Below are 25,418 nucleotides of genomic sequence, written 5' to 3'. Positions count from 1 at the left end.
ATTTTTCCTAACATTTCTGTAAGGCATCTTTATTTGACCATCTCTGCAGAGAAGACACTGTCAAAAGTATCATAAAATTCCAGTCCTGGGCAGACATTACTCCTCTTCATACGAATAAAATAAAAATAGCATGAGGTTAAGTGATTAGCAGTGTTAATCAAGAGTTTGGGAGAGATAAATCAAACTCTTTCATTCAGTCTTCCATGAAGCTTGAATTGGTTCGTGAGACTGAAAGAACATACTTAAGATGACTCTACCAGAGGTTTCAAGAGCTGGCAAGAGTTTCTTCTCTTCCTACAACATGTGCATGCGTGCACACACACACACACACACACACAGTCTTTAAAGGTGTTAAATGTTCGGTCTAACCTAATGATATAATCAAATATAAGATTAAATTTAACGGCTTGGAATAAAGTCATGGGATAAATCTGGCTAACAGCCAAATGCCCACCCAGCTGCTCAAGCACTCCCCATCCTCAGAGGGAAGGATGCCAAAGCTCATGGGTCAGGAAAAAGACAGAGGAATTGCTTACCAATTACCATGGTGGGCCTAACAGACTCAACTTGGAGGACATTAATATAAAACATTGCTAATTGAAATTGATTTGGACAGAGACAAATGCACAAATATTACAACAACAATTTTCCTCCCCTCTTTCACAAAATTAACTTCACTTTTTTATTGCAGGCTTCTCTAACAACCTGCCAAGAGGTGTTAGGAGGTGGTAGGGCTACATTTACTACACAGCAGTATGGTGTAGAAACTGTTGCTCCTTCTTTCTTATTGAACTGGAGGAATTCCAGTCAGAAATTTGTCAGGAATCTGACAAAACAAATTAGAGACCATTTGCAGATACTGGTCAAGGTAAAACACTGACCTGCATTAGGAAAACTTGGATGCTTATATACACTGATATGATCTCCCCTGAGCTTTCTCTTTTCCATGCTAAACAGTCCCAACTCTTTCAGCTTCTCTTCATAGAAGTACTCCAGTCCTTTAATAATCTCTGTGGCCCTTATTGGACTCTTTCAAGTATGTCCATGTCTCTCTTTAATAGGGGAGCCTGAATACTGGACACAGCATTCCAGGTGTGGCCTCACCTGAGTAGAGGATCACCTCTTGTGACCTGCTGGGGATACTTTCCATAATGAAGCCAAGATTATCATTATCGTTCTTTGCAGCAAGGCCATATTGTTGGCTCATGTTCAGATTGGTGTCAACCACGATTCCCAGGTCCTTTTCTGCAAAACTGCTTTCCAACTGGGTGGCCTCCAGAATAACAGTTATAATTTAATAGTTTTAGATTACAGGATTCTGTTAAACATAATTTGCCAAAAAAAAAAAAATCACAGAATCACGGAATCACAGAATTTCTAGGTTGGAAGAAACCTCAAGATCATCGAGTCTAACCTCTGACCTAACACTAACAGTCCCCACTAAACCATATCCCTAAGCTCTACATCTAAACGTCTTTTAAAGACTTCCAGGGATGGTGACTCCACCACTTCCCTGGGCAGCCTGTTCCAATGTCTAACAACCCTTTTGGTAAAGAAGTTCTTCCTAAGATCCAACCTAAAACTCCCCTGGCACAACTTAAGCCCATTCCCCCTCGTCCTGTCACCAGGCACGTGGGAGAACAGACCAACCCCCACCTCACTACAGCCTCCTTTAAGGTACCTATGGAGAGTGATAAGGTCATCCCTGAGCCTCCTCTTCTCCAGGCTGAACAAGCCCAGCTCACTCAGCCACTCCTCATAGGACTTGTTCTCCAGGCCCCTCACCAGCTTGGTTGCCCTTCTCTGGACCCGCTCAAGCACCTCGATGTCCTTCTTGTAGCGAGGGGCCCAAAACTGAACACAGTACTCGAGGTGCAGCCTCACCAGAGCCCAGTACAGGGGGACGATCACCTCCCTAGCCCTGCTGGTCACACTGTTTCTTATGCAAGCCAGGATGCTGTTGGCCTTCTTGGCCACCTGAGCACACTGCTGGCTCATATTCAGCCGACTATCAACCATCACTCCCAGGTCCTTCTCTGCCTGGCAGCTCTCCAACTACTCATGTCCCAGCCTGTAGCTCTGCTTGGGGTTATTGCGCCCCAGGTAGAGGACTCGGCACATGGCCTTGTTAAACTTCATACAGTTGACCTCAGCCCATCGGTTCAGCCTATCCAGACCCTCCTGCAGAGCCTTCCTACCCTGAAGCGGATCGACACACGCACCTAACTTGGTGTCATCTGCAAACTTACTGAGGGTGCACTCAATGCCCTCGTCCAGATCATTGATGAAGATATTAAAGAGGACCGGCCCCAGCACCAAGCCCTGGGGAACGCCGCTAGTGACTGGCCTCCAACTGGACTTGACTCCATTTACCACGACTCTTTGGGCCCGGCTATCCAGCCAGTTTCCAACCCAACGAAGTGTGCGCCAGTCCAAGCCACGAGCAGCCAGTTTCTTGAGGAGAATGCTGTGGGAAACGGTGTCAAAAGCCTTGCTGAAGTCAAGGTAGACCACTTTGTCATAGAAGAAGATCAGGTTCGTCAAGCAGGACCTGCCTTTCATAAACCCATGCTGACTGGGCCTGATAGCCTGCTTGCCCTGCAAGTGCTGTGTGATGACTCTCAAGATAATGAAGACTATTACTGATGTCTGCAATCATTCATAAATGTCTTTTTTTTTTTTTTTTTTAAATGAGGCTTTATTCACTTTTCACATTTAAAATTTTGAAGAGAAAAATTCAGTAGGATGGAATTTGAAACTTCTGTCATGAGTGGAAGTAATAGCAGGAAGCATAAAGTGAACTATGTTGGTGGTGATACACAATTGTCAATATGGAATGATCAAAGAAAGTGTGCACAGCTTTTAAACCTTAAGTTTTAAAACACTCTAACTCCTTCAGGAAACTGGCATAGCTTTTGTTATCTTCATTTCCATGAACTACGCTCTCTTTATATTCACCAATGAAAGTACCTGTACATAGAAAATAGCCTTAGATACATTTAACTTTGATTTTGTGATCATGGTATTGTTCAACCATACCAACAGGAGCATGCAATCACTAACCTATCATAACTAAGCTTATACAAATCCTTCTAAGAAGTTTCATAACAGAAAGAACACTTTAACTTCCACTGTTTTATTATTGTTACTATTGCTGTTACTGTAAAATCATGATTTTAAAATGACATGGAAGGTCTACCAAGTTAAAATTATTATTATGGCCTTCAGATAGGAGTAAAAAGGAAGATGTGTATTTCTCATAATTACTTCAACTTCATCATTTTGCTGGCTAGACAGAAATACAATACCAGACTCCCTGCTTTTCTCTGCTGTAGGACTGTTACAGTTGTCTCTGTATGGTCCTGGTTGCTTTGTAGGCATTCCAGTCTGCTCTTAAATCATCTGTACTTTTGGTACAGACAAAACTTTAAAGATTTGTCTTTAGATTTGCTTTGAATTACTAAGGCACTCAGTAATCACACAATGTGATACAACTGTATTCTAGCTATACAGTATTTACTACAGATTTGGCTGACCTAATTCTGAACTCAAAAGGGTTGTGTGAAGTACTCTGTAAAGACTATGTATGCACTGACCTGTAACTGCTCACTGCAAACTTTACTGCAGCAATGTTTTAAATTACTTTTGCTTTTGCTATTAGAGAACCACAACTCCTATGATCTCTACTGAACAAGATATATTGAGCAATAGTCTCCTATAACCCACTAAAACCTCAGCCAAGAAAATAAAAATAGAATATACACTGGATTTTTTTAGCTGAAATATGCTTCATAACAGATAATCAAAACAGAAGCAGACACAAGTGCTTTTGTTTTACACATGGGTAACTGACCACCAATATGTAATGTATAACATAAATTTCCTTAGGAGTATAAAATAAGTTGATTGCAAATTGTTGTTAAATGACATGGATACAACTGGCACCCCAAATATTAAAGTAAAATGTAAGGAAAAGAGATAAATGAAAAATATAGATACTGGTGTTTATCCATTATTCACAGCTTTAGGTTACCTCCTCGGATAAGGAATCCCAATGTGATAGTCAAAGATCCTGTCTCTTTCTGGACATAAGTGAAATCAGTCTACAGACAGAACCCTGATATGACGAATCCCAAAAGGATAAGACAGCCCTTTTTATTGCAAATTGTCATCCCAAAGCCTGAAGACAGTAGAGATTACTAACAGAAATGCCATGTTTTTTGTTGATTTCACTGCCAGCTGCTACTTCATTTCTACGATTCTATGTTTAGTTCTTTGATTTTAGTTCCATTTGTGCAGATCTTCTTGGTTCTGTACAGGTTCTTTCTTGATTCTGTACAGGCATGACATTCAGTAAAGGCAATACAATAATAATGGCAATGCCAGAACTGGCATGGAGCCAGCGTTATCAATTCTGATGTAACTTTCAGCAAATGGTAATTTTAGTAGTTCCCTTCCTTCCTTCTTCTTTTCTGCCTATGGGATAATATGCATTGACAGGAAACCTTGTAAATATTCTTGGGTTTTATACGCATTTTGGGGTCTGTAGTGATGTATATCAATTTATTTAGCACGTGCCAAATCATAGAATCATAGAATATCCCAAGTTGGAAGGGACCCATAAAGATCATCAAGCCCAACTCCTGGCACCACACAGGTCTGCCCAAAAGTTTAAACCATGTGACTAAGTGCACAGTCCAATCGCTTTTTAAATTCAGACAGGCTTGGTGCAGTGACTACATGCTTGGGGAGCCTCTTCCAGTGTGCAACTACCCTCTTGGTGAAGAACCTCTTCCTGATGTCCAGCCTAAACTTTCCCTGCCTCAGCTTAACACCATTCCTGCAGGTCCTATCACTGGTGTTTACAGAGAATAGGTCACCTGCCTCTCCACTCCCCCTTGCAAGGAAGTTACAGACCATGATGAGGTCCCCCCTCAGCCTCCTCTTCTCCAGGCTGAACAGGCCCAGTGCCCTCAGCCGCTCCTCATACATCTTCCCCTCTAGGCCCTTCACCATCTTTGTCGCCCTCCTCTGGACACCCTCCAACAGTTTAATGTCCTTCTTGTACTGTGGTGCCCACAGTACAAGACTGCACACAGTACTTGAGGTGAGGCCGCACCAGCGCAGAGTAGAGCGGGACAATTACCTCCCTCAACCGACTAGTGATGCTGTGCTTGATACATCCCAGGATACGGTTGGCCCTCCTGGCTGCCAGGGCACACTGCTGGCTCATATTCAACTTGCTGTTAACTACAACCCCCAGATCCCTCCCAGCATCTCGTCACCCAGTCTGTATGTATAGCCAGGGTTGCCCCATCCCAGGTGCAGGACCCGGCACTTGCTGTTGTTAAACTTCATGTGGTTGGTGATCGCCCAGCTCTCCAACCTGTCCAGGTCTCTCTGCAAGGCCTTTCCACCCTCATCAAAGTCCACAACTCCTCCAGATTTGGTGTTGGCAAATTTGCTCAGAACACCTTCTAGTCCTATATCCAAATCATTTATAAAGACATTGAAGAGGACTGGCCCTAAAATGGAGCCTTGAGGGACTCCACTAGTGACCAGCCAATGGGGCCAGCCAGATGTGGCCCCATTTACCACAACACTTTGAGCCCTGTTCGTCAGCCAATTGCTCACCCATAGTATGATGTTTCTGTTAAATTGTATGCTGGACATTTTGTCCAGTAGGATCCTATGGGAAACTATGTCAAAAGCTTTGCTGAAGTCCAAAAAGATCACAACAGCTGTTTTTCTTTGATTGACTAGAAGGTTGATCTTATCATAAAAGGCAGGACCTTTGTTAGGCAGGACCTACCCCTCATGAACCCATGTTGCCTGGGACCAATGATTGCATTGTCCCCCAAGTGCACTTCAATAACTTCAAGAATCATCTTCTCCATAATTTCACCAGGCACTGATGTGAGACTGACCGGCCTGTAATTGCTAGGGTCTTCTTTCTTACCCCTCTTGAAAATTGGCACACAATCACTCAAACAATCACAGATTCAAAGAAAAGGATTAACACACTAAGATCTTATCCAATGTGTGACTTCCTGACGGGTGGAAAAAATCTCAACTGTGTTTATTGGCAAGCTGAGATAAAGCCAGTTATAAACTCAGAGGGTTTGGAAACCCCCATCTTGTTACTGTGGCATGCATTACACACAGAGTGTACAGCCTAAGAGATGGTCTCCTCCTAATCTCTTTGTTACTTATACTAAACAATCCAAGCAGAAGAGAAAAATGGAAAGAAAGGTTTCTTTTTTTTTTTTTTTCTTAATGGAAACATAATGTTGAAGAAAAAGAAAAAAAAAAAGTAACAAAAACAGCAGCATTTCACACAACACTGATTGTCACTGCTTGCTGCCATACTTAATGTCTTCATGCAGGGACAGAAGAAAGGACATTGAACAACTTATATTTTCTACTGTAAATATTGATCCTGTGCCCACTGACATTTCAAAATAGCTGTGGTGATATCTACACTGACAGAGAACCAGTCTGTGCTGAAGGATACTGAAAAAAAAACATTGTTACATGAGGAGACTGTGATAAAATTCCTAAGCAAAATCATCATGAATTTGTTAAAGATATTTTATCCTATCTGCCAGTTGATAATTTAGTATAGCAGACAAGATAGTACAGAATCCATCAACTCCAATGTATTAGATAAACTAACTTTTCAAGCATTCTTGGAAAGGAAGAAGTCATTTTAAAACTTTAGTCTTCCATTACTGGTTTTCAATTGAGACAGTGCATATAAAGAATAAAAGTTTTTTATTATATATTTTTAAATTTTATTCTTAACTGTGTTTTCCAGAAATATTCTTTGTTGCTTTTATTCTGAAATAGCTAGCATAAAAACAATCTCTTTCATAAAAATTGTCTAATTTATGTAGAGAAATATTTGTTTATTTGTACTTAGTTAAGAACACAACATTATTTTTTCATTTGTTCAGTCCTTGATGTATAGACACTACACAGAAAGATAATATGAAAATACTGTATTGCTAGAAGATGGATGACAGATTTACTTATCACTCCATTTTCATATTTTCAATCAGTACCATTTAATTTTACTTTTAACTTAGATATCTATTCTCTATTTCCAGTCTCATTATTTGTTTATTGAATTATTTTCTCAAGGATTTTTTTAATAAAAAATATACACTCCAAAAATAAAAATATACTTATATATTTTTATATATTTATATATAAATATATTTATAAATATACACTCCAATATACACTTAGTTTGGACTTAGGTTTTTAAACAAAGCATTAAATGCTTGCAAATTGTATCAAATTTCTGCAGAGAAATTTGAAAGCATATTTTTCATCATATAATTTTCTTTCTAATTAAATAATAAAATTTCATTATTAAGGTTATTCAGTGGTGTCATAAATGCCAATGGTGTCATCAATACCTACCTTCACACACAGGCTGTATACCTGACCAAGAACTATTAAGCAGGCATGTTCGTTCTGCAGATCCTCTCAGCTGATAACCCATTTCACAGGAGAAACGTAGCAGACTTTTTATTTTGAACTCATCCCCTAGTCTAGACCCATGAGCTGGTATTCCTGGATCATCACAATAGCCAGGATTATTTCCTATAAAAAACAACACAGAAGAATTAGTGGTACAGAAGTTATACACAACTATTCTCTGTTGTGGTAGTGGTACTGTATTCTCTTGTGAATAGTACTACTAACTGGATTGTTTCTATTACAGTCAATAACTTTTCTTCCAGGTGTCATAAAACCAAAGATGAAAATGGCATGTATTTTTAACCTACTTCTTATCTCAGACGTAAACAGACCTAAACATAGAATTTGATATAAATGAGAGAGAAAAAGTAATTTACACAGGAATACCTACAGAATCCCCTTGTTTACAAGAGGGTGTCAGACCAAAATCAAACTTAGAAAATTAAATTCTGCATCAGTAACAATGTTTTAGTTGCACTAGATATGTTTTTGTTTCTGATGGGATGATGACAGTACTCTTTCATGGTTAAAAAATCTATATTTTTATAATACAGACACAAGTCTATAAAAAGTCTCTAAAAATATTATCATACTGAGGACTGTTATCTGAAGAGTCTCAATTGCTACAGATTAGAATTTCTTTCCACCAGAATAAGAATCTCCCTCATGGTAGGAAATGTTGGGTAATAGCACCAGAGGGTTCTGACATTTAAAATTTTAAAGTCTTGATGAAATCTCAGATCTGGCAACTTTTACTGGACAAAAAGGTGACTGACATAAACCTGAGCTTAAGATAAGCAAGAAAAGTCCAATTCTGTGTGGAAATTATCCATATGACTGTCCTGCAGAGATTTCTTTCAGGTTTAGGCATAAAGACCAAGAGAGCAATGAGCCCTAGAGCTGTGAGAAGACTCTAATTAAACGTTCTTCTTTAAGCAATAGAGAGCAGAAAGGATATGTGAGTGATTTAAATTTGCTTCCTTTCCACAGTGCTTCAAATTCTGTTCTGCGTCTTTACAAGAGTCAGTTTGTGAATGGACTGTTGTCCAAGAACTCTAAATAAGAGTACAAAATTTAAATATCTTACACCTATTTGAATTAATGAATAATGGTCAAATCTGAATTGAACCACACTGAATCAGGTGGGCTTAAGGGAAGATATAAAAAGATTTTATAATGAGCAATAATGGAACAATTTTCTCATTAGACAATTTTCTTCCACAACTTTACAGGTAATTGCTTTCTTGTATTCTGTAGTGTATAGGCTTGTTTCTGTTATAAAACTTATTACTATGCGGTGGATGTACTTAGTAGCCAATCCTCATCTGAACTCTTGACTTCAACTAAAACATGCAATGTTTTATGGCTCCTTCGAAATTTGCATAGTTAGTCTGGGGGGGAATAAACTGTTCATGAACTTCCTGTCAGCACTAAAAACACTGCAGAGGTTTATGATATTTGCACATTGCCATACTAATAAAGAACGGCAAGTTTTTCACTTTTCCTGTAAGCGCAAAAACGAACATAAGGAAGTTTACCAGCCAGTACATTTGCCGTGGTGTTTTTTAATCAACATTTTTATATGTAACAATATATATTTACACAATAGTGAATAAATGCATACATATAAAGAACAACTCAGTTTTAAACAGTGTTTTGTCCATCTACTTACTGCAGCATCCAATTGTGTCATCTAACTAAAGAGCAAAGGTACTACAGTAATGACAAAGAGAATTGGAGCAAATTTTTTCAAATATTTCGATAAATGGTTATAATTTATCTGAGTGGCTTTTGGTGAAATTAAAAGATAACTGGAAAAACAAACTAACAAACAAACAAAAAACCCACACCACAAATATCTAACTCCAGTTAAAATTGCTTGAGAATACCCTTATTCATGTAATTACAAGGTGGTTTGTACAACTACCTGAACAGTGAGGGAGAGTCCCACTCCAGTGGCTATCTTCTTGGCACTCCCTTGTAGAATTTCCTATGAGCCTTCGACCCGCTGTGCAAGAATAGTGAATTATGGAGCCATATGTAAATTTATCTCCTGAAAGAACTGCATTGGCAGGTACCCCAGGATGTCCACAAGAAATGGCTGGAGGAGGAAAAAGCACAATATTGTAAGATATTTTTATGGCACAAAATAAGCATATTATAACCATTATGTATAAAGCCAGTGCACAAAATAAACTTATTTCTGGATTTCTGCTCTTTCATATTTTAAGTTTCACTGTCACTGTAGATCACTTACTTCATAATACTTGGTATAGAAATTATATGTAAAACTAACTACCCAGCTTTCCCTGGAGTTATACAGAACTCTCCTTCCTCATTCATTTCTATTCATTGTCCTCACCTACAAACTACACAGCTCTTTTCTGTTAAGGCTAGGAAACAAGAAACAAAAGTTTAATGTTTCAGTGTGCATCTTTATTACAGATATAGTAATGTTAAGTAGCTTTATCATACCTATGAAATAACTAGAGGCAGTTTAGGTAGTACAAATAAATAAAAATAATAACAACAATCTGTATTATTATTTGAGCAATGTGTTGCTCTAAAGTGAGCAAGAGGAAAATGAGTTACTCATCATTCTGTGTGATTATGAATCAGCTTAAGTTAATGTGTACATTTTGTTTGAGAAAAAAATCACCTCTACTGTTTTGGTATAGAATAACTTGCAAACAAGTAGTTCAGAACTGTTATATGAGGAAACATGGAAACATATGTCATTTTAAGGTGAGGCAGAAATAAAATTCTGAATGCTTTCTGTGTAAAGCTTAGGTCATGCAGTGGAGAGAGAAAAATCAAATATATGTTTTACATAACTGTAGTAGTCACTCAACTTAAACAGGCAACACTTAAGGAAGAGGTACTGAGCTTGAGAAGCCTTAAAAGTTACTTGAGTATATGACCTATGTGTCGAACATATTTTTAAAAGAAAGAAAAAAAAGACTTAATTATGAACAACTTCTGATGACTATTGTTTCTGATGTTCATCAAAATTATTTGTGTTATAGTTGGTCCCATGATAATATCGAACTGACTGCAGAATGGATTTCTGCCAAAAGGATGGTCCTGACCACTTTTCTTCCACAGCTGTGTGTTTCTGCTGCTTTCCTTGAGCTGGCACAAGTATTCATGTGGCAAACGGTAACTAAATCAGGACACTGATCTGGCTGAACAGTACTCTCACAGAAATAATAACAATAATTAAAGTGTTTAGTTTTAGTTTTCAGCCAGATCAATTACTTTAATGAGCTTGCTGCGCTACCATGCAAATGCGAGTCCTGCCACAATTCTGAAGGAGCTGCAGTGGGGGAAAAGGAGAGGTTAATGGAAACATCAGAGTTTTTGGAGGAAAAATCATGTAGATAACCTTAATGTGTTCGTATAATTATTTGTAATGAGTAGCATAAAATTTTCCTAGCTTAAGAAGGAGAAAATAATCCATTTCTAAGCAATGGTGCTTGTGTACTGCCTTGCATGTAAAAGAGCAGTGCATTTCTATTTTTCTACTTTTGAATATGAATTGTTCACAGTAAACATAGTGTCTACTCAGGGTCTGAAATTCATCTCGCCTGCCTCTCCAAGTATTGTATATTTTTCCCTATCCTAAAAACAATCTTAAACTTTAAAGAGATTGTCACTGATAACCTTTGAAAATTAAATCTCCTTTACAGTGCTTGAAAAGAGTCTGAGAGACTACATCTATGAAAAGGTAAACAGATTTTTCTAATAGAAAAAGACCTATTCATTTCACTGTGAGTTTATCTCAATGAAAGAATGTTAATTTTTTCCTGGAGATATTTGAGGTTCAGGTGGTGTTTCAGTCTATCAGCAGCAAATTAGCAGCAGCTGATCCAGTAAATGATTGAGGAATTTAGGCACCTCCCAGTCTTATTTGAAAGTTCCCAGGGTCTCAATCAGTAGTCCCCAGAGCAAGGTCAGGAACTTCTATTCTGAGCAGATGAACAGCTAGGGCTTTCCTGGAGCTCTCCCTGAAACCAGAAAGCCATGTAATTGCTTCCAAACTTTCAAAATGCTTCAAGTGGAAAGATGGGTAGCTATTATGGGTGATTTACATTCCCTATCTTCTTCTGCTCCTTCTGTAAAGATTGTCCTGTCCCCAGTCCTGGAAAGGATCCACTGGGCCAGGGTTTTACGAAGATAAGTGAGAAATATGCAAGCATCAATAAAACATTCTTGCCAAATGAAAAATCTTGCAAACCTATTTTGTATTTTTAATGTCATATATTGCTGAATTATTTCATTGCTGAAATGGGACCAAAATCAAGTTTTAGATTGACAGATACTGAAAGTGTAGATTTTTCTAAAAATCAAAACAAAACTGTTTCAGTCATGCAGGTATCAGTTACACAGTAGTAGGAGGGAAGCAAGCACAAAACAGAAATAAATTCACTAGTCTCGTAATATTTATTGATCTGATTAGTATGTAGATACAAATTCATATAATAAATTGTTTAAAAGACAATCACATTTCTGTAAAAGAAAAATAAAGCCAGCTGATGGATTTGCAAATTAAGTTTTATTTAATTTAATTTATTATTTCCTTTAATTGCATTATAATTCGCAATCCTGGTGTCAGAAAATTAATAGTGATCAGAGGAGAAAAATATCTCAGTGGAAAATGAAAATCAGCCAAGCTGTTGCTTTCTAGAGATCTGAAGCTCAATGAACTGATTACAGGAAACAATTGAAGATTTCCACCCTCAGGAAAAAGTGATAGAGGAAGTACGAAGTTAAGTTATGAAAAGACCCTCTTAAGCAAGATTTTCCTACACAGCTTTCCATACATTCGGTCTCACATGCTTACTACGATACAAGGTCTGAGAAAAAATATTTATCATAATTATTAATTGTTTTACACTATCTATCCTAAATATAACTTATGAATAATACCTTCAGATTTCCCTGTTTTTAAATATTATAAAAATACACCAAATTGGGCAAACAATCTTTGCTTTCTGACATTTGAAAAAATATTTCAATAATTCCCTCTGAAACCATTTTCACATCAACAATGAAAAGCTGCATGCCATCTTGCCTTAATGTTTTCTGACTGAGCTGTACAATTTGCAATATGTTGCTCATAAAATCCAGTTTTGTTCCTCAATACAACCACACACGCACACTTTTTCGCCTAGTATGACTAAAAATCATGAACCAGAAGGTTAAGCCTAAATGAATAGTGTTAAAGTGAATGAATACTTACACAAACACTTTGGTAGTGATCTATCCCATAAACCATTAGCTTTACAGGTCAAAGCAGATGAGCCCAACAGATAGAAGCCCTTCTTGCAATGGTATGCCACACTTGTTCCATACTTGAAACTTTCAGGATAATTCTGCTGGCCATGCCGAATAGCATTTTCCACAAAACCAGGATCAGAACAGTTCACCACTGTAAGACAAGAAGTGTTCATCACCAATGCATATTAATGTCATAAATGAAGTGATACAGTGACTTTGTTACTTCACTAGCAGCTCATGACTGTTATCCGTTTGATATCATCTGTGATTTTTATTTGACTTAAATATCAGATATGTTCTCAACTAATCAAGACTTTAGATCTTTTTTGCTTTGAAAATAGCATTCTAATCTTACTCCAGTTATTCTAACAGTCTTGGACACACAAGTGGTTGGAAGATAAAGGAGAAAATGGAGGATGTTTTTTTAAAATCTTTTTCTTCCTGAACCTCATTTGGTCTTACATGCAATTTTTATGTGAAGAAACCCAAATTAGAAGAAAACCAGTACATAGTTTAAACAACACTTTAACATTTTCTGTTTGATTGTCCTGTAATAAGATAAATTGTTTCAGACATTAACAAGAACATTTTCTGCTATTAATGTATAGAATAGAAAAAGCATGGTGAAAAGTGAAATATTTGATAGTGGAGAAGGGGTAAGGATAAGTGCAAAAAAGCATTATGCTATTTTTCAGAATCAGTAAAAAATAAAAAAAAATGTAGTCATTTTGACATGACTGTTGAGTTTTTATGTAAGGTATATCTCCCCTCCATTCCCAATCCTTTATACCCTGAAGTTCAGATGATGGTTTGTTGGTGGAAGATTATGATTCTCTAAGTGTGAGAACATTAGTGTTATAAGTTACTACTCATCAAACAGTGACAGGAATCTACTTTTCATGTATACATGTACCATCTAATTTCAATTAAGTACACAGGAAAAAAACACAACAGGATAAGTCTAAAAAACATTAGGCATCATGATGTTGCATATAAAGTGCTTAACAAGGCATTATCTAGACTGATGAAGAGACATGGTTCATGGAGGAGATCTATTTTTTTCTGAAGGGTAATAAAGATAATTAGTCTCCTAATTGAAACTGTTCTCATTCTACTTTATTCCAAATCCTATGAAATCATTCACCAACAGAGTTGCATTTAGCTTATATTACAATCGATTTCCTTATATTTTATAATACCAACAGTTATTTACATTTGGTATTATAACCCTTTAAATGTTGAAAAGAAATCAGATATGAAGAGATGACATAAATATTTGTTTACATTGGGAGTTCAATGACAAAAATGAACACTTTTGTATCCTTAACACTGACTTTTTTTCTGTCCCTTAAAACAGGCAAAAACACAAAGTCCTAAAATCTCAGTGTTCTTGGGAAGTTGCAAAAGACTGGCCTGTAGGAATCTATACCTCTGTACTTGCTACGTAGAGCTCTGAAAATTCTTGTTTCTAGGGATCTCAAGGTTTAAGAGTATTATCAAGAGAAAATATTATTTTTACATTACACAAGAAATACATTTCATTCTTTTTTATTGCCTTTTTCTATCATTACTAATCATTGTCAACTAAGTCTAGTTCTGTCACAGACAATATACCTATCATTGTAAAACAAGGACACAAGAGGAAGTTTGTCAAGCCAACAGCCCACTCACATGATGCCCTTCCAAGATACTGAGCCAGATCTGCATGAGCTCATATGTCTACATTCACTTTACAATTCTTTGTTAGAGAAACTAGCACAGCTCCCAGAAGGAATGCACACTGCATTCCAATTAACCCTGTTTGTTAGGCAATTAGACATTGTGTAGGGCTATGTAGATGCTGCTGTAAAGCTTCTGCATTTGGAACTAACCTATATTCTCTGCATGGTTAAAGTTGCCTTCTACGTACATATCCCTGAACTAAATCTATAAATCTATCTATATGTAGATTCTACGTATCAACATATTTATATGCTTTCCTTGACATTTCAATTTACATCTGTATGTGGATTCTTGTGAATGTGCTACTTAGTTCATATAAAACATTGGAGAACTTTCTAACAATTTAGTTGTAGACACATTTAAGTTTCTATGCCCAGGTCCCGTTTAGTTTAAAAATACGGGTAATGTGTTTAATTTCAAAGACAGAAGCAATTATTTCCCAGTCTATTCAGCTGAAATCATTGTTACAGGGTAATGCAGTTTTAATCCCCAACAATAACCCCATACCTGAGCCATCATATCACAGATTGATGTCTAAGGTTGTACAGGATATTTGTACTGTTGCAGAACTAAACTCAGGTCTCCTGAGACCTATGCTCATGCTCTAGTTTTGTGATGAAACTGCATACTGAGAAGTAACTACAGCAGAATAACACTTTCCTATTCTACTTATACCTATTCATTGGTTACTAGCAAGAACATACTTTTCTTTAAATAGTCTCCATACGGGTTAACACATATGGAACTTAATTGCCTTTTATGACCATAAAAATCCTCTGGAATAAAATAATTTAGAAGTGTTATTCCAAAGGTGGATTAGTATCAATTTATCAATCATATTTAAACTTGACTCTATTAGAAACCATGTCTTGGTGCAACTAAAACTCCTGCCTGCACCCATACAGATCATTAGTACAGGCGCATGTTAAGTAGTCTGCATTTCATATTATATCCACATCTGTGTTAACTCAGTACTCTAACATTGGAAATTGGTCATATACATCTTAAACAAGTACATGGGCATTTACAGTGAGATTTGATCTATGCAAACATATAAGTATGGAAATTTACATGCAGATAACATAGCATAAGATTCATATTGTCTACCTAATTTCTTGTTATCTCAAAGTTTCTCACACATCTCTGCCTCTGTACTCCTTGTATTTAGTTTATTTTGTGTTGTTTGTTTGTTCGTTTTGTACATCCATGAAGTTTCTTGACATTTATGTTTTTTCAGGGGCTCTAGATGTAAAATACAAGAAGGTTATACTTCTAGTACCATGGCTTTGATTGTTGAGAAACAGTTAAAATAGAAGTTGAAACAGTGCTTGTGAAGTCATTAAAGTTTTAAAAGTTTCATATTCATTTTCAAATTCATTTTTGTTTCATTCATTTTCAGTCAGTTTGTTCCTATCTGAAAGCTAGCACAGAAACAAAAAGGTAGAGATGAATAAATCTCAAGAATGAAAATGGAATATTTATGGAGGAATTATATTATTCCTGGAATTACATGTGGTATTTACAAAAATTTCCTTAAGCATTGAAAAGCCACAGAAAAAAATGGTATTTAAATGCTTGCCCTTCACCTAACAATTTTTATCAAGTGCTTGAAAAAAAATGTTTGGATTTAAATGTACCCAACTTTTTCTTTTCCCCCAAATGACTCTTTTCCTGGTTTCATTTTGCTCAGATAAGAAATTAAGACAACCATTGTTGTTTTCATTTTTAAATTTTACATAATTCACAAATCTACTTATAGGGGAGTAAGTACTTATTTTACTGCCTTAATAAAGAAAACAAAACAAACAAACAAATATTTGTTCTCGTTCCTTAAAACTAGACTTAAAAAAAGAAAAGAAAAAAAATGATAAAATACTGACAATGGCTGAATAAGACCTTTGAAACAGAGATCTGAATTCATTCTCCTTTTTAGGAAGATGGATTCATAGAATCATATTATCATTGAACAACTTGGGTTGGAAGGGTCCTTAAAGATCATCTAGTTCCAACACCCCTGACTCTGGACAATCTGTTCAAGTGCTTTACCATTCTCTCAGTGAAGGATTTCCTCCTAACATCTAATCTAAACCTACCTTCTTCTAGTTTAGAACTGTTCCCCCTTGTCCTATCACTATCTGAATAAAAAGTCACTCTCCATCTTTTTTATAAACCTCCTTTAAATACTGAAGAGCTGCAATGAGGTATCCCTGAAGCCTTCTCCTCTCCAGGCTCAACATCCACAGCTCTCTCAGTCTTTCTTCACAGGGGAGGTGCTCCAGCATACTGATCATCTTTGTGGCCCTCCTCTGGAACTGCTCTAACTGCCCCACATCTTTCTTGTGCTGGGGGTCCCAGACCTGGATGCCTGGATGCAGCACTCCAGGTGGGGCCTGAAAAGGGCATAGCTGAGGGGGACAATCACATCCGTCAACCTGCTTCCCACTCTGTTGATGCAACCCAGGATGCAGTTGGCCTTCTGGGCTGCAAATACGCACAAACCTTTAAGGTGAACTCCCTTTTGGGAGTTAGGAGATCTCCAGGTTATTGGAAACTACTAATTCTTTAACCAGAATTGGTAAACCAGAATTTTAACCAGAAATACTAATTCTTTAACAACCTTTGGTAAGTGGTAAGCTGTTTAATTTAAAAATAAGCAGTGAAAGCTTACTACACAGATAAAGATACTGTAAAAGTAAAAAGCAGAAAAATAAACAGTAAAATAGCATTTTATAATTTGTAAAAAAGACAGAACAAAAATGTTTTTTACAAATTTAAAAAAATGTTTTTCCCAGTGCAATTTAGTTTTGTTTAGTTTTGTTTAGTTTTGAGTGCATTTATATTGCACTCAATATATTGCACTCAAATATATACTGGTTCAGTTGAAACGGAACTTTTTAAAACTTTTTGACCAAATTCTTCCAATTGTAGTATCAGAATGTTATATTCAAATAGAACAAAAATCCAAAGAACATTGAAAAAGAAATCACACATGTTTTGAAGGTTTTGCACATTCATAGAGGAATGTAATTTTTCTCATTTTATTTTCCATCCTATGGATTACTCAAGTCTTTCCCCAGATTTTCCATATAATATATATTCAGAAGAGATGCCCCTTATATAACTTCTTAAAATTGAAACTTTGTTTTAATGGATAAGCCTGCCAAGTTAGCTTCTGTGAAGCCAGCAATAGAAATTAAGAAAAGAGACCATTATTTCATGATGATATGTTGCCCTAAAGCTACCCAAAAGCAATTCTTACTGGGTTATCTTTGAAACACAACAGGCAGAACAGAAAAACTTAATTTTCTGTACAGATCAGAAATATGGAGTGTTCAAGAAATACTGTTATAGTCCCAAAGAATCAATCTGTCTGTGTGATAGTGCTCATTCTTGTACCAGTAATAGTTGTTTAGCCAAGTCAGTGATAAATAAAATACAGCATAGTTACTGAATGTAAAACTTAATGCACGTGCATTGTGCAACAATATAGCTGCAAGAAGTTATACCTGAATACACAAACTCTGATAAAGTGATTATGTAAAAGAATACTATCCCTTGAACTAAAAAAATAACCATATTTTTGCTTGGGGTATCATTTAACACCATCTAAAAATTTTTAAATATGTATACATGAGAGTGGTGTGGCTAACAAGGGCTGCAGTAAGGAGTACTTTAGAAAAGAATTTGAGTTGGCTGGCATACAGAACTAAGGCAGTAGTTTCCCTGATTGCCTTTCACCCTGAGGACTCAGTTGTAAATCACGGTGAGAGTAGGAGATTGCTTTCTCTCAATGACAGCTGTCAAGGGTTACATGGGAAATGAATTCTGGCACTCTCAATTTAGTCTGTTGAGAAAAGCTGGAGAATGCTTTAAGTCTGCCCTGATGACTTCAGAACCTCACACTGAGTAGATTCAAACCCTTGAGGACAAAGAAGTGAAAAGAATTTGTCAGAGTCCCTTAGGCAGTTTTCTGTTAAAAAGTTGAATGATCATCAAAACGTACATCGTTCACAGTATTTCATTTCTTTTTCTCTGACTTTCTCACCATTTTTTTCCTTGACAGAAACAATGTTAAGTTTCTTTTTTAAACTTTGATATCTGATTAATAGTGTTTTTAAACTTTTTTATTTGAAAAATACTGCATTACTGTTGGTATCTAGAACAAGTATAGAAACTGCTACTCAAAATGAATAAAAGTAGATAATTCACTCAGAATTTATGACAAATTCTAAGGAATTAATATAGAAAAGGAAGGCACTGCTTGGAAAAGCATGATTACAATATTTCCAGCCTATGGAATTTTAGTAAAGTTCATAGTAAAGTCAACAATACACAAAACTGGTAATTGCTCGATATAGTTAACTGCTCACTTCTTGCTTGCTATTCTGTATGAAGCATGAATTCTGGTGTTGCTTGCAGATACATCTTGAGTGCTTACAGTACATCCTAAGTACTTACCTATCACTTTTTAGATGTGCTCTCTGTATGTACAGTCATTTGAGGGCATCTATGTACAAGTAGTATCAACACAGTAATTTTTTTTGTCTTAATAGTACCAACTCCAGGAGCATGTCTTAAAATCTTTCTCTTTAGGTTTTTGTTAATCAGAGCATTGTTTTCCACATGTGAAAATCCATTCAGTTGCACCAAAACATATTTCTACTATCTTTTGAAAAGTTGTCATGTTTTGGCTGGGACAGAGTGGTTTTTGTTTATTTGGTTGGTTTGTTTTGTTTTGTTTTTAGAGGCTCACACAATACTGTGTTTTGGATTTAGGATGAAAATAGCGATAGTGATAACATACTGATATTTCAGTTGTTGCAGAGCCATGCTCACACAGAGCCAAGGACTTTTCTGCTCCTCATGCTGCCCTGCCAGCAAGGAGGCTGCGGGTACACCAGGAGCTGGGAGGGGGCACAGCCAGGATAGCTAGCCCAAGTTGGCTAAAGGGATGTCCCATAGCACGTGGCGTCACGCTCAGCAATAAAAGTGGAGATAAAAGTGGGGGTAAAGAAGGAGGGGGATTACATGTTTCCTGGAAGTGGCTGAACACCTGCCTACCAATGGGAAGCAGCGAATGAATTCCTTGTTTTGTTTTACTTGTGCATGTGGCTTTTGCCACGTGCACAGTAAACTGTCTTTATCTCAACCCCTGTGTTCATGCACATTTACTTTGCTGATTCTCTCCCCCATCCTATCTGGGGAGTGTGAGCTGTGTGGTACTGAGCTGCCTGCCAGGACTAAACCACAACAGATGTCTTATGCAGATCTCCAGGCAGGTAATGTTCCAGAGAGGAGTCATTTAAAATCCTCTGTCTCTGCCAGCTTCAGGTAAAAAGATACTGTTTGGCATCTCCCATAGCACCCCTCCTCATTATTTACAAAATGTAAATAAGATGCAAATTATAATAATTATTATCCTTCTGAAAGATATCAATATACTACCAACATGAATAGATTAGGTGTATTTAATATCCGAAGTCTCAACAACAAAGGCTTCTGGCTTTGGAAAAACAAAACACAACACAAAATTTTCTCAACTTATGTGAATCCTTGATACCACTATGGATGGAAAATTGCTTAAATTCATAGTTGCTTTAACTTTGAATGAGAAGAATGAGTTGTCAGTCCCAATCTCTCCCACCCTTCTATCAGCTGTCATCTAAAAGTTTATTTTTCTTGTGAACTGAGGAGTGGAACATATGAATTTGAACTACTGGTTCAAATTATTTACCCAGTAAAGAAAACATGATGAAATTGACAGTTCCTCACAAATACCAGATTGATAAGATATCTTGATAAGATAAAAAGTCTAACTAAGCTCTTCAAAAGAAATATTCTTAAAGAGATCTTTTTTTAAAAAATGAGAAAAGTTCTTTAATCACATTTACAGGAAGATAAATCAGATTCTAAGGATAGCAGTAACAAAGAATACCCATACAAACTTTCCTGACAATGACTATGAATTTGAAACTGCCTTATGAACCAGCAGTAAGCAATAAAAAGAGTTTATCAGATACCAAAGCAAAGAAAACAGAGCAAGATAAGCTCCTTCTTACAATTCCTTGCATTCTAGAAGATGTGATGAAGTGTGGTATTTAACATACCAGTTCTTACTTCAGACATAATATATGAAAAAATGATCTACAGTGCCATCAAGAGTGAAGAGCCCTGACAAGACTATCTGATTCAGTTCTCATTTCAGTGGTTAAGAGTAGTTAACACAGAATCACAGAATTGTCTAGGTTGGAAGAGACCTCAAGATCATTGAGTCCAACCTCTGACCTAACACTAACAACTCCTCCACTAAATCATATCGCTAAGTTCAACATCTAAACGTCTTTTAAAGACCTCCAGGGATGGTGACTCCACCACTTCCCTGGGCAGCCCATTCCAATGCCTAACAACCCTCTCAGTAAAGAAGTTCTTCCTAAGATCCAACCTAAAACAACCCCGGCGCAACTTTAGCCCGTTTCCCCTCGTCCTGTCACCAGGTACGTTGGAGAATAGACCAACCCCCACCTCACTACAGACTCCTTTAATGTACTTATAAAGAGTGATAAGGTCACCCCTGAGCCTCCTTTTCTCCAGGCTGAACAAACCCAGCTCCCTCAGCCACTCCTTGTAGGACTTGTTCTCCAGACCCCTCACCAGCTTTGTTGCCCTTCTCTGGACTCTTTCAAGCACCTCCATGTCCTCCTTGTAGCAAGAGGCCCAAAACTGAACACAGTACTCGAGGTGCAGCCTCACCAGAGCCAAGTACAGGGGGACAATCACTTCCCTAGACCTGCTGGCCACACTGCTTCTTATGCAAGCCAGGATGCTGTTGGCCTTTTTGGCCACTTGAGCACACTGCTGGTTCATAGCCAGCCAACTATCAACCAATACTCCCAGGTCCCTCTCCGCCAGGCAGCTTTCCTACCATTATGAAACATATTGTGAAACAAAGTGCAGAGATCAGCTTTCTGTCCAAAGACAAAATGAAAAGTGGTTCTAAGTTGCTGAGGGAAAAATTCCATGCTGAACATTTTTGTTTTAGGATTTGATATCTTCATAGCTAGTTCTGCGATACTGCATATTCAGGCTGCATGAAGTCCCGCTTAGCCAGATTTGCCAAACAGAACATGGCAATCAGAATTTTTCAAGTATCATTTGATTCCAGGTTAAAGGCAAGCAAGCTGGCTATTTGAGATGCTCTTTATCAAATAAATAACAACAAAGGTACAGTCCATGTGGAGTGAAGATTTCCTACCTCAGAAATTATGATTTTGAAACCATATCTCAGTGTACTCAACATTCCATGTAAATCTATTACAAATGTTAAATATATTATATAATTAATAAAAAAGATATAATTGCTTCAGTAATTAAAAAAGATTTTTTTTTTAAATCTTTAAGTATCCCAAAATCTCAATGAGTTTTGCTTTTTTTTTTTTTTCTCATGAAAGAAACAGTAGGAAGTAAGTTTTTCCAAGACAGAGGTGGTTTGGTGATCATGTTACCTCAGAAGACATACAAAATCCATATTAAAAAATACTTTACAGGGATCCCATTTCAACAGATTAAATGTTTTAACCACTATACCAAAACAGTTTGCTAGAACAGCGGCAAACTGATCTATTGTGTCTATCATCACTGAAATCACTGTGAAACGATCAAAGTAATGACATTATAGAGTGGTGGGAAACACCACTGCAGAGCAATTAAGTGCTTTACAATTCACAATAGGTTATACAAACATATATTTGTTTCATGTGAGTTTTTATCACATGGCATTAAAGTAGCATATATAATCTTTTATATATATATAAATATATATACATATATAAATACATATATATGTAAATATATATAAAAGATTATATATGCTACTTTATATTTATATAAAATTTATTCATTATATGTATTAATATTTAAATATAAATATTTATATTTATAAATATTTTATAAATATATTATTTTATAAATACGAATATATAGATATTTATTTATATATAAATATAATATATAATCTTTTGTGCGTGTTATTTTTTTGGAAGGCAAAAAAAACAAAATCAACATACTTTCTTTGATAAATTTGCTGCCTGTGACTTGCTAGTTAACCTTTTACTGACACAATACATAGCAGCAATGTATCACTATAAGAGTGCCTAAGAACTGCCTACCTTTATTCACTAAAAATATCCATGTTTCCTGTGCATAGACAGTAACTCTGTTGCAATATAAAATTATATAAAATAAAATAATAATATGCAATAGCCTGCAGCAGTATTCAGTATTTTATAGTAACTGCATACAGAGTCTCAGTGAAGAGAAACTAAGTTCATTATTGACTCAAGTGAATTCAACCGAGGTTTGAAAGAAAGGTCATATGTAAAATCTCTGTTGAATTAAATGATGCAGGTTTGCTAGGGACATCAATCCCTTCCCAGCAGTATATTCAAGGGGCTGGAATATTTACTCCCTTTGTACACAAACTCATAACTCATCATTAACAATGAACTTTAATACAAATATTTTTTACTTGTTAGTTAAAGGCAATTTTAGAAGGAAAGGTATATGCCAGAAGTGCTATTACTTCCTTTAAGTTAAGTTCTAAACAATTAATTAAAATGAATTTTGATACATGAAATTTATTTATTTTAAATTATGGATGTAGAATTATCATTTCAGCATATTTTATTTCGTAAACCTTATGATTTCATAAGAAATTTTCATAAATGGTGTATCAGATTTTGTTCACAGTGAAATGATGTAAATGTAATTATGCCAGGAGGTTTTAGGGAGACAGTAGGGAAGACTCGTTTGTCCAGATACACAGCTAGAATTAAACAAGGGAGATGCATGCAGAGAAGTGTTCTTTGGGAAAATGCATAGCTGACACAGAGGTTTGAACCAGCCTGGTCTGTACTGCACTCCTTTGAAACAACACCATTCTTATTTTTATAATGTTCTTAGCCTTCACATCGTTTTTCATAAATTTCCTTTCTTTTTCTCTTATATTATTTTTTAAATAAATGTGTACGTTTGAGTTCAATATAAGTATCTGAATAATTTTATTTGTAGCTGGGGTCTAACTTTAGTAAAACCACATAACTGCCTCTGACAGTCAAATGGAGCAGACCTGGACTGAAACTGCTAGATATATGAAAAAAAAAAAAAAAAAAAAAAAAAAAAAAGTTTCATTTTTAACAAATTAAAAAGTGCTTCACCGATGAGACAGAAGACTGTGTTCACTGAAGTTTAGTGATACAAAATAGTATACAAGGAAAAAAAAAAGATACATGAGCCTAAATAGGAACAGTTTACTAATTCCTGTTTCTCCTCAATAATTAAGTTGCTATGCTAACTAAGTCACTTGAAAAAATTCTGAGGGTGGTTACTGAGGGAATTGCCATTTCTGTATTGTTTTAATGACAATGAAAGTTCTAATTCCACACATACTGAGCTTGAAATTGCATTAGCTATCTCTCAAATAATATGATGAGCTAATCACCAAAGATAATTATTATTCTTAGGAACAACCACTGTAATAAAATATGATTTTTAATAAGCCAACAGGTGGAGATAATAAAGCTGCCAATAACTGAACTGAACTGATTACATCATTTTAGTCCCAATGTTAGTATCCTTAGCACAACTTTACTGACTGCAATTTCCTTCAGCAATTAAAGACAAGTTACAAAGGACAACTGCAATAAAGAAGCAGACACTGTTCACCCCCATGATTAAGGTAAGTGCAACCTCTGGAGAAGGTGAAACTCAAGTACTGTGTTCAGTTTTGGGCCCCTCAGCAAAAGAAGGACATTGAGTCCCTGGAACATGTCCAGAGAAGGGCTACGAAGCTGGTGAAAGGCCTGGAACACAAGGGCTATGAGGACAGGCTGAGGGCACTGGGGTTGTTTAGTCTGGAGAAGAGGAGGCTCAGGGCAGACCTTATTGCTCTCTACAGCTACCTGAAAGGAAGGTGTGCAGAGCTGGGGGTCAACCTCTTCTCAAAGGTAACTAGCAATGGGACTAGAGGGAATGGCCTTAAGTTGTGCTAGGGGAGGTTCAGGTTGAAAGTTAGGAGACATTTCTTCTCAGAAAGAGCAGTCAGGCACTGGAACGGGTTGTCCAGGAGTCACCGTCCCTGGGCGTGTTCAAGGAAAGACTGGACCTGGTGCTTAGGGACATGATTTAGTGGGTGACATTGGTAGTAGGGGAATGGTTGGACCAGATGATTTTAAAGGTCTTTTCCAATCTTAATGATTTTATGATTTTATGGAAGATGGAAGCTGGTGGCTTCTGGCACCAAGAAGGTTCCTGACCCATTAAAAGGCTTACACCTATGAAATAGATTTACCACCCTCAAAGTTGAAGGGAAGCTATATGTGTCTTCAAGCAAAGGATCAAAGGATCTAGTCCACCTAACCCTAAACCACACAAGAGCACCAGGGAGAAACAGGGAGTCATAACAACAGGTGATTCCCTGCTGAAGGGGATAGAGGGACCCATCTGTTGACTTGACTTCTCCTACGAAGAAAGGCTGAGAGAGCTGGGTATGTTTAGCCTTGACAAGGGGATAGGGGATACCTCCTTGCCACCTTTCAATACTTTAAAGGGTCTTATAAAAAGGATGCAGAAGGACTCTTTACTTGGGTAGATAATGATAGGAAAAGGAGGAATGGTCTTAAGCTAAAAGAGGATAGATTTAGATTAGACATTACGTGGAAATTCTTCATTGTAAGGGTAGTGAGGCACTGGAACAGTTGTGCCAAGAGAAGTTTTGGATGCCCCATCCCAGGTGGTGTTCTAGGCCAGATTAGATGAGGCCCTGAGCAACCTGATCTAGTGGCTGGCAACCCCGCCCATTGCAGGGGGGTTTGAGTTAGACGATTTTTAAGGTCCCTTCCAAGACAATCCATTCTATGATTTTATGACCTCTC

The 25,418-nt window shown here is 36.8% G+C and overlaps 1 protein-coding gene across 2 annotated transcripts in view; it reads right to left on the bottom strand.

Annotated features, from left to right (window-relative positions):
* Positions 1-25,418, bottom strand: part of CSMD1 (CUB and Sushi multiple domains 1) — a 1,153,949-nt gene that overhangs the window by 36,578 nt on the left and 1,091,953 nt on the right. For both annotated transcript variants that reach the window (XM_068678424.1, XM_068678425.1), the window contains exons 55-57: positions 12,731-12,919; positions 9,416-9,589; positions 7,429-7,611 (exon numbers count right to left, since the gene is read on the bottom strand). In XM_068678424.1, the coding sequence (XP_068534525.1) occupies positions 7,429-7,611; positions 9,416-9,589; positions 12,731-12,919 (546 nt within the window). The remainder of the gene's footprint in view (positions 1-7,428; positions 7,612-9,415; positions 9,590-12,730; positions 12,920-25,418) is intronic.

This window comes from Anas acuta, chromosome 3 (assembly GCF_963932015.1).
Source record: "Anas acuta chromosome 3, bAnaAcu1.1, whole genome shotgun sequence".
NCBI lineage: Eukaryota > Metazoa > Chordata > Aves > Anseriformes > Anatidae > Anas > Anas acuta.
The sequence above is the reverse complement of the archived record's forward strand: the minus strand, read 5'-3'. Positions and strand labels throughout refer to the sequence as shown.